The following is a 10,843-nucleotide window of genomic DNA, read 5'->3' on the forward strand; positions in this document are numbered from 1 at the left end:
TAATTTCAGTGTGGCATTAAGGAGGAGGATGTGTAAGGTGCAGAGGAATTGAGATCTGAGTGAAATTCACCTCACTTCTATAAATCCTGCTTAATCAGGCCCAGCCTCAGAGCTGCTGGGGATTGACAGCCTCTCTGCATCAGATGTGCAGCCTGTTAAGACCAGCAGATCTTCATATGTAGCTCTGCAGCCCAGCCCTTGCTGCAGCTCTCTGTGCATAGCCACCTTACTCTTAGCACCCTTTGGGTTTTGTCCTCTGCCCTGCACCCCCAAAGAAGGTTTAAATAGTGTGGAGGGCTTTATATTACCCATTAAAATGAAATCTCCCCTAAAAGTGTATTAGACTCTGCAGAATCTAATTGCCAGGCTTTGGAAATAGAAGTGTTACAAAGAGGCAATACTCCATGTCTAGAATAAAACCTGAAGGTAGCTCTTGGTTTATTGTAAAAACAACATGCTTTTTAAAAATTTATATACATATATATGTGAAAGATGTAATGGTGGGAGGACAAACAGAATTATAGATTGGGAAAACCTTTGTTAGCAGAAGACAAGAGCTGGAGCCTAGTCTAACAAACCTAATTTAAAGAGCCTGGAATGACTGTAAAAGTGGCAATAACAAAAGTTGCAACAAGCTGTCTTGTGAATCAAAAAGCTTCTAGACTGGGAAGCAGCACTCCTTTAGGAGCCCAGGGCAGGGCTGCATCTCTGGAGCTCACAGGAGCCCCTAACAAGTACATAGATGTGTCCTGAGGTGCAGCCATTAGTGTAAATATTTGTTAGGTGTCATTTGTTACCTTCACAGCACTGTAATTCACTTGTTTGGTTGCCCACAACCTGATTGGAGTTGGACTCAGTTTTGGAGACCGGGACAGGTGCAGAAGGGGAGGCTTGGGCTTAGTTTCTGACCGTCATCTCCTTGAAGCGAGATGCTGAGCACTGCAGTGCGTTGTCTCAGCTGCTGCTCCATCCTCCGGACTGCAGTAGGGGTGGCAGCTGCCCACACAAATGCACTTCCCTGAGCAGGGCAGTGGTGCCCAGGCACTGAGTGACAGCTGACGGGGACAGGGGCAGGTGGGAGGATGCACACACCTAAAACACTGACTGACCAGTTTCCCCTGCAGACCCTGCACTTGGTTTGCACCACGAGCTGGGCATGGCTGTCTTGTCTTGCAAAGGCCTGCGATAGAGACAACATTGTCCCCCTTCTTCTGTCATCCTTGGTGTGGGGACAGAAAGCACAGGAATTGGGATAAAATCCCTCCCAGGTTTCACAGCAGCACTGAAGAAATCCCCTTTCTCCTGGTGTTTGCTTCAAGCACTGAATTGTTTACCAGCTGTGGTTGACAGTAACTGTGGCAGATTTTCCTTTTTCTATGCCTGCTTTAACAAGTGTCCCCTTCATTCAAGAGAGATGGAAAAACACAGGTACTCCCTCTGAAATGCTAGCCTTCGCTTCATGCTATTTTGGCACTTGACCATTTGCTTTCTGCTTTCCCTGCAATGGAGCAGAGCCATCCTGCATCTGCACACAGTACCCCACAGCGGTGGTGATGGGCAACCCGCACCGGCCCTATGCAAATTACTCCGCTGTATTTCATTTGCATTCATGGAGCAACAGCCATATCACTAATCTAATGGGCTTTATATTCTGCAGGGAGACAGTGTGTTGCTGTCCTGCAATTACTATAGTTTCTCATAATTAGATTTATTCTTTTAGCTGAGAGGAAGACCACACAGGCCACAAGACTCTGCTCAGCCTCGACATCGCTGATTAGCTGTGCCATTTGGGAGAGCAGGGGAGTGTTCAGAGTGGCTGCATGTTCCTGCTTTTGCCCAGTTTAACAATTCCTTGCTTTGGAAGTGAAATTATCCCCAGTTTTGCACTGACCTATGCAAAAACAGCTGCATAACTTAATGCCAGTTTAAGCTGGGGATTACAGAAGTCATTGCTATTCTAAATTCAATGCAGCTGGTTCTGACTCGTACTGCAGCATGTGGAACAGTACATTACATGAGAATTATTTTCTCCCCGAGGAAGTAAAAGGATAAAAACTGGGTGCATTTATCTGCCATACCGAGGAAAGAAAGGATGTGGAAAGAAAATGTTGGAAGTGAGAGAGCAGTCAGCAATGGTAGCATTATCTCAAGATTAGGTGTGATATTAAGGATTTTTGCCTTTTAACAGAGTTATATGCACATGGACATCTCTGGCTGTGCATCAGGGTTTGCAGTTTCATCACTACTGGCCTGACCTCTGTCCTGCAGGTGGGATGAAGGTCAAGGTCAGCTGCCCCAGGGCTGTGACTCAGAGGTATCCAAAGGCACAGCTCTTAGCAAAGGTCATTAGTAATAAAACCATCAGCTTTCTTGGCCAGGCCATGCAAGCACTGTTCACCAAGTGTGTCTGATCCATGGCCAGTTCACCTGGCCACTTTGCTCTGGGGTGAGCTTGTCTCTCCCTGTCAGCCTGGGCACAGCTGCGTGTCGCTGCACTGCAGCACGCACGGGTTCCCACCTGCAGTGTCCTGCTCTGCACCAGACAGGGATTCCTGCACCATGCAAGTGCCAATCTCTCTCCATCCCACTGGTTCTGACAGGGAAGGACTGGAGGACTGGCTCATATTCTTGCTTTCTACACTACTTTTTCAATTTTTTTTTTTTTTTATAAACTCCTGTACAGCTTAATACCTTACGCTCCACTATGCTGAACTACATCTATGATCTGTTCTTTACAACATTTCCCCAATATGTTAAATTAGGAAAAGAAGAACACTAAGAACAATACAGATAGGCTTTTCAGAGAATATAATTATGACTCACTTGCAAACACTTGGAAAAAACATGCCCAGCTTTGTATTTCTGCTAAAATAGAAATATGCAAAAAAAAAAAAAAAAGATTTTTTATTTCAGATTTCTTAGGCATTTCTAATGGCAATGAAAGCATTTCCATTGTTCTGTTCAAGTGAGTATTTTATCATTTAGTAGTAGGGTATTGTGGCATCTCAGAACATATTTGACTCTTTTTAGAGCTCCTTGCACACTCTGATTTGTTTTGACTTCTATTTCAACTTGTTCTTTCAATCTTTCGCTGCCTCCCTCTTCTTTTAAGAATTAGATAATTTGAAGCAAAAAATAAACTGTGCTAGAATTTCCATATGCGTGCCAGTCTTTGGAATTTGGAGGTAGGCTTTCATTCATTTCATCAAATAATATATTTATTTTTATATTTCCAATTTAAACGAGCCCCTTCCTCAAGATTTGTTTCCGAAAAGATCCTTCTGCAATCCAAAGCTGATTTAACTGAATTTTGTCAGCTGACTGAACCAGAAACCCATTGAAACACAGGCTGCATTTAGTTTTTGACAATTGCTCAGTTTGGGGCGAGGTAAAATCTCCGATGTCTTTTCTCCTACCAGTACCCTTCTAGCTCCCATGTTCTTTCTTCAGAAGTGCTGAATCCATTTCTGTCTGGTACTTCTCTCCTTGCAGGAGGAATTTAACAGAAGGAAGAAGCAGAAATGTTATATGAAAAGTGATGATCTAAACAAGAGCTGGGCAAAGAGTATTTCAGACATATCTGTGGCAAGGAATCAGCAACACCACAGGCAATATCAGCAAGTGTAAATTGACCTAGCAATGAACAGGAGATGACCAACACAGACAGAAAATAATCCCTGGGAAAAGCAGGAAAGACCCATTCCCCTGCATGCCTTTTTAGAATGAAGCTATTAATGTATTCATTTGTTTGATGCTATGCATAGTTTCTCCTGATACAGTTAAAGCACTTTATTCCATCGGTTAAGCATTAATCCATTTCTCTTTACAGGACTTGAGGCTACCAACATCATGAACGTCACAGTCATCTTTTAAATAATGTATCAAAACCTTGGATGCCGTAGTTGCCCAATCTTTAAATGGCCTTCATGCCTCAGTGCAAAAGTATCTTCCTCTACAATTCCACACATCCATCTGTGCAACATATTAATAGGCTTTAACACCTAAGAATGATGTGTCAGAGCTCCCTCCTTTGTCAGGGACAAATCATAAAATGCTTTGGGATACTTCATTCCTATTTCTACTGTACCATGAATTGAAGCCCCCAGATGCCAACTGTTTGAGGACCAGGACCTCTATCCCTGCCCCACTGCAGTGGCCAACCCCTTGCACAATGACTAATGTGTACTCTTCTGTTCTCTCCTCAAGGCCTATAATATTATGAAGGTGACGCATGGGACAGATCACAGCCTGATGCAAGCCTTGATGGAAATAAAGGAACAGTGCGAGGCCATCATGAGAATACAGTGAAGAAAACCTCCAGTCTGGAAAACAAAATATTCAAGGAGAAAGGAAATCAAATGCTTTTTATTGTCTTGGAAAGCCTCTCGATGATTTTGGTGTCTTTTCGTTAGGTCCTAAATGTTCAGTATATATTAGTTTCGCTGTATGATTGTAAATGAGTTAGTATTTGGAGGAGTATCTGCAGTTTTCAGTGGATTTTTTTTTTCCTACCAAACAATCTAATTGACAATACCTAATTATCAATTTACAATACCTAATTTAATTGATAATAAGTATTGGGAAATGCGTACAGAGTCATCATCAGTTAGAAAGTGATATAATTCCATTTATATCAGCAGTCAATTTTTATAGCAGTTTATGCCAGCAATTAAGGACCTCATGTCAGACACATTATAAGTAGAGAGAATATATTTTTCCCCTTGCCTTGCCCGTAGGTGTCGTTTCCAAAAGCCTGATCCAGTGCTCCTTGACATCAAATAAGAGTTTCACAATGTTCTAAATGAGATTTTCTTCCCTCCCAATATATCTGCAGGGCTCTGGCCCTCTTCTTCTTCCATTTCATATGTTGTAATATTGAATATTAAAATGGCTGAAAACAAATTTAATGAAAAGTGTATCTATGTGGAAATTGCTTACTCTGTTTTCTCCACATTTTGAGTGCTTCAAGAGTTTCTCACTTCACAACAGCTTTAAAGAGACATTTGGGCCTGTGAGCTCAGTGGTGTGGTTTTTAGGCCTTTCTGAGCCCTTGGGGTTTGGATTTCACCTCCCCAAATAGTGAAGCTCTCAGACCTACAGATGACTGCTGAACTAGGAGATCGTTGCTGGGGCACAGCGAGATGTCTTGGAAAGCACTGGACAAGGGGTAAGGGATTCAAACTGGAACACAAGAGGTTCCACTTAAATTTGAGAAGAAACTTTTTCTCAGAGAGGGTGCCAGAGCACTGGAACAGGCTGCCCAGGGGGGTTGTGGAGTCTCCTTCTCTGGAGACATTCAAAACCCGCCTGGACACCTTCCTGTGTAACCTCATCTGGGTGTTCCTGCTCCGGCAGAGGGATTGGACTGGATGATCTTTCGAGGTCCCTTCCAATCCCTAACATTCTGTGATTCTGTGATTTCCTTACACTCATCACCAATAGACTTGTTCTTGCCAGAGCTGCTGACTTTCATTTTTAACACAAAAACAAATGTTAACAAAAGCCAATGAGGAACATCAAAACCTAAATGATTTAAGGCCTTTGAAAGTATCACCTCAGGTGTGTCACTGCTTTCTAACAATTTATTGCTGCTACTCCAGCCATGACTGTTATTTCATTAATCCACCGTTGTTGTAAAGTCAGGTTTTTTTCACACCAGTAACTTGACACCATTAATTATTGTGAGAACACATTTCGAAAGAAAATGAACACTCTGGGCATAATTTACAGCCATAGCACATGAATGCCAATGCTGAGGAAGATATCTCCTTTCAAGGCATTTGTATTTGTTCCAGTGTATGGAGCATTCACTTGCCCAGCAGTAATATGCAAGCAATACCCTATGAAACAGAGTGCAGTTCTGGAGTACGTAGCATGGCTTGATGCCAGAGGCCAAGTCATATCAGCCACCCAAGAAGCGCAATAATCCTCACAGAAATTCACTGCTTGTTTGGTTCTTCTTGCTGTTATGAGAAGGAAATTATCTGGGGGAAAAGGTCAGACCTTTACATTTATTGGGATTTCTGACAAAGTAATGGCATCACTGGTGGACAATGAGAAAATGTGAGGGGTACCAAGTCTTCAGGACCTATTTTCTGGCTTTAAAAGGGCAAATGCCTACTAGAAATACTGTGCTTTTGCATAAAGATGATGCTTATGTTATCTCATGATTACATTTCTAATACTAAGATTTGCAAATGGAAGGGACTTCGAAATGTAAGGTGTTTCATGAGTTTTTGCAGCATATCCTGGGAGCCGGCCTGCCAGCTCTCACGTATGTAGACACATCTGTATGTATGAACTGCAGCACCAGCTTCTAGGGCTTCTGGTACAAGAACACTACTGCTCACTCTCCAAGCGCAACACCAGGGAAGTATGGACACTAGGGGAGAGTCTGAGTTACCTGACATCAGATGGGGAAGGCCATATTACATCACGTTGAAGGATCTACCTACATTGGTGTTTTCTCTCCAGCAGATGTTTAGGGAAAATGTGCAAGTGGAACAGTTCAGCGTCTGCCTGTTGGGAAACAGAGAAAGGTGCTATGTGGGCTGCAATGGCAGGAGTGCTGCCATGTGAGTGGGGCAGTAGGAAATGGATCTGCAGGCCACTGAGCAATGCAAGAAACCAGACCAGCCCTGGCTTGGTCTGCGGCTCAGGTTTCCAGATCAGCATCCTGAGGGCACCGCTGCATTGCCTGCCCTGCCTGGCTGCCTCCTCTGGGGTGGCCTGAGGAGATGCCTTAGTACAGGGGTGTAATTCATGCTTTATATTCATTACTGTTGATTCAAAACTTGCTTTTTTTTTCTGGTTGGTTTCAGTCATTTACTGACCAATTTACCTTGGGGGTTCCCAAGTACTAACACTGCTGTCAGGGAGGCTGATGCTGCAGGGGAGGGTGTTGCAGGCAGATTTTTTTCTCTCCAATGTTCCCACTCCAGCTTATTTTCTGCAAAGAATGCTGGGTGGTGACTGCAGAGAGATTTAGCTAAATGCATCATTTCAAAGTGCAGTAGCAAGGAAGCACGCCAGCTAGGAACATTAGATAAGCACTCATTTCAGATCAAGTAATCTTATTTTTTCAGCTCAGACTCAGAGTAGCTGGAGTTGTCTTTGCACAGACATCATGTTTCAGCCTTCAAGAATAATATCTGTCAAATTTTTCAGGTGGTATCAGCTTGCTAAGATAAAGATGATAAAGTCAGAGGGAGGCAGATTGCAACATTATCTTTAATGCTGGCAGGCTTGCTGCTTGCTTCCAGCAGGTCAGAGACTTTTCCAGTATCTTTTGTAAAATAATGGTAATTTGGGTTCACCGTAAGGTTTAGGGTTACTTTTGATTTGTCACTATGCCTTAAATTAATCCAGGAGCAACAATGTTAGATTGCACTTTGAGTGAGCATTGCATCATAGTATGTGTTTGGAAGAGAAACAGTACCAACATACGGTAAAAACCATGAGGGATTATACAGTTTTGCTAAGAACAATTGATACCAGTTGAACAAAACATCTATCTTAAAAAAAAAAAATAAATAAATTAGTTCCCAAACCTGTGCTGTTTCTTTAAGCATGGCGTAATTCTCTGTATCCATACCCTCAAGGTGTGCTGACCCGATGTTGGGCCCTTGGCAAACAGAGCTTGCCGTGCATAGCAGGGGTAGTAAACAGTAGAAAATAAAGATACTCAAATGCAGTGAACCAGTGTTTTCAGCACTGTGACCTCTCGGAGTCTATCAATCTCTGTGTTGCGCCATGCATGGGTTTATGCCAGCAAAACTCTCCACTACTCAGCCCCTTCTCTGCTTCTCGCTGTAACCCTGTTCTCTGATGGCTATGTTTTTTAAGCTAGCTTTTCTTATTTTTTAACATAGCATATTTGTGAAATATAGAGGCTATTTCCCTGCAGGGCATATTCCAAATAGTGCCTGATCACTGCAAGACTCTTAATGAACAGAGTTCTGTCTTGTACAGAGGTTATGCCAATTATGAGGATTTTTTTTTCCCTGATTCAGAACTAAATCTCCCATAAGATATGGTGAAGAAGGAAGGTCTTACAGTTATGGATGCAGAGTTCTGGCTTGACTTCTCCGCTGCACCAGAAACTGTGTCTGACCTTGGGCAAACCAGCCAGGGTCAGGCTGACATCCATTGCTGGGCTTTGTCAGTGTAGGATGTGCAGAATGGTATGGCACCATTGTATTGTATTTTCTTGTAATTACAGGCATTGCCTGAGAGTTCCTCCAAAGCCGAGCTGCCACACACAGACAGAGGGCTGTGAGCTGCTCCTGCCTAAGCCATGCCTCCTGCCTGCAGAGAAAGCATTGGTCTCCCCCCACAGCACTTCAGCAAACTCTAAAGCACAGCCAAAAAAATCAAAAGCAAATGCTTCTGAGCATTTCAGCCCAAAGCCACATTACAGGATTACAGGTCCTCCTTTTTTTTTTTTTTCTTCTTTTTAAATTACTAGTTTCTCTTTCCTATCAATGTACATTTTCCTATACAAAAGTCCTTTTCTTTTCCATTTCTGATTTTACAAAGTTAATTAGCCTGAAAATACATTTGAGATCGCTGTTTTATAAAATGCTTCCTACAAGAACATCTAAGCATAAAGAGTGCACCTTACCTGAAAGTCTACAGTGTGCTGTTCTTGCCATTCAGCACAGTGGTTTCTGTTTATCCCCACAATAGTGATGTGTAAGCCATGCCTGTATGACCCCCATTAGTATTTCACGGGGAAAGTTCAGCATTTTTATTTGCTCTGCACTTGTGATCAACATGGACAAATCAATTCTAATTCCATCATTCTTTAGACTTTTTGTAGGTTTTAATAAGGACCTTAGAGATTCCTCCCCTCTGAAAAAAAAAAAAAAAAAAGAATAACGCAGGCTTCATAATTAGGCTTCATACAGTCACTGCTCACACAGAGAAACCTAGCAAGTTCTTTATAGTTCCCAGGAGACCAATTAACCTTCTTTTAAATATATCTCCATATAGCTACAGAGAGAGGCACGCACAGAAAGGCACATACACACAAGATTTTCAGTAGCCTCAGATGCTCCAGCTCCTTGTTAACTAAATTCTGATGGGTCTCCCAGCAAGCAGGCAGGACTGCCCAATTCCTTTTTAGCTCCAAAGATGCCTTAATGGGGACAGAGCATTACCTCTTCTTCCAGCTCACCCCAGGGCAGGAGGGAGGGGATAATCATGCAGCCTCTCCTTTGCTTAAAGTTCCCCTCCATCTCCTGGGCTTTGGCAGGCAGAGCTTGCTCGTCTCCTTACCTGGAGCTAAGGAGCCTGCTCTCCCATCTCTGTTTCAGCTAAGGGCTGATCTAGTGAGACCAGAGGAAAGAGCCAATGTTTTCTTCCTCTGGTCCCCCAGTTTAGCAGCTCTGATTCCAAGTCACCAGAGGTTCTGAATAGGAAGGTGGCAATTTTACATACCTCTTGGAGGAAAGCTGCACTTTAAATCACAGGTGATCCCTCTTGGCAATTCCACTTGACTTTCACAGCAGAAGCCAGGAGTCTGTAATAGACAAGGGTGTCTGATGAGAAAATTAGCAGAGCTCCACTCCCCACCTCCCCCAGGTTCTGTGCTCTGCTCTGTGCTGTACTTGCCTGTTTACTTTTAATGGAACTCCTTTTAACGATGACTTTTTAGTGTTGCCTTCCTATTGCAGTAGGTGCCAGGCATGGTGTTGATCATCCTGTGGTGGAACAGGCAGAGCAGAGTTCTGGCCTGACCTTCCTTGTGCTCTCCCTTGCCAAGCCGGAGACACCCAAGTGATATGTTGTGCAGTCACAGAACTGCCATCCCTCCCGCTGGTAATAACAGACCGCAGGAGCACACAGCAAAGGATGGAAAAGCTGTTGTGGTTTTTGGTAAGTGTTGCAAGCATCACATTGTTTCAGAGAGGAATTGGCCTCTGTGAGAATCACAGAATCACAGAATCACAGAATTACAGAATGTTAGGGATTGGAAGGGACCTCGAAATATCATCTAGTCCAATCTCCCTGAGAGATACGCTTTCCCTGCCTCCCCCAAAAACAGCAGAAACTTACAGGCTGATGGACCATTGTGGTACTGCATATGCCCCTTGATTGACAGACAGGGCCTTTTACCAATGAGATGCCTTGGTTGAAGCAGTTTCTGAACAACCACCGTAAATGACCACAGCTCAGATTCAACTAGGGTATAAATGAATCCCACTTGGCGCTGCCATTGAGTTGCTCTTCCTTGGAGCAGTGGGTCTGAAGTTGAAGATTCCTTGGACTGGCCATCTAAGGAACATTCCTCAGGGACTGAGACACCTTGCTGACCTGGTAAGCGATCACCTGGGTACCCTTGAGAGTCCTCACTTTGACACAGAGTGGGAAGATGTGTGTTTTGAACCACCACTCTATAGTTTTGGAATCTGATTCCCTGGAGTTTGAGTTGGTTGTGCAGTAACTAAACTCCTAACTGGTATCTGAAACTGTGTTGTGTAATGTTGTCTGAGTGCTGAATAAGTGTGGATGCAACCTGTTTGTAGTTGGTCTCTGCTAAACAATTCTGGTTAGAATTAAGTCTGTTTGGAGCTTGTTGCCTGCCTAAAATGACTTTTAGGGTGCCTCTGTGACAGCCTCCATACCTGTACCCATAGCCTTATAGATGAGGGACAACTGGTGGCCTGGGAACCAGAGTAGTAGAAATGATTGGGACTGTATGAAAAGGAGCAATCAATCACTGACTGCTGACAGTTTGCTTCTGCTTCTTATGCCCAGTCCCATTTTGATCATTTGGATGCAAGAACTCTTGTTGTACTTTGGTCTCTTTATCAAAGTCACATCAAGCTCTGGAGAGAAG

General features: G+C 43.3%; 1 protein-coding gene across 3 annotated transcripts in view; it reads left to right on the forward strand.

The window, feature by feature from the left end:
- Positions 1–7,567, forward strand: part of SMYD3 (SET and MYND domain containing 3) — a 404,221-nt gene extending 396,654 nt beyond the window's left edge. For all 3 annotated transcript variants that reach the window (XM_065835829.2, XM_065835830.2, XM_071806199.1), the window contains one exon: positions 4,207–7,567. In XM_065835829.2, coding sequence (XP_065691901.1) covers positions 4,207–4,308 — 102 coding nt within the window. In that variant the 3' untranslated portion in view covers positions 4,309–7,567. The remainder of the gene's footprint in view (positions 1–4,206) is intronic.
- Positions 7,568–10,843: the final 3,276 nt, after the last annotated feature.

The sequence above is a fragment of the Patagioenas fasciata genome, chromosome 3 (genome assembly GCF_037038585.1).
Source record: "Patagioenas fasciata isolate bPatFas1 chromosome 3, bPatFas1.hap1, whole genome shotgun sequence".
Lineage (NCBI taxonomy): Eukaryota > Metazoa > Chordata > Aves > Columbiformes > Columbidae > Patagioenas > Patagioenas fasciata.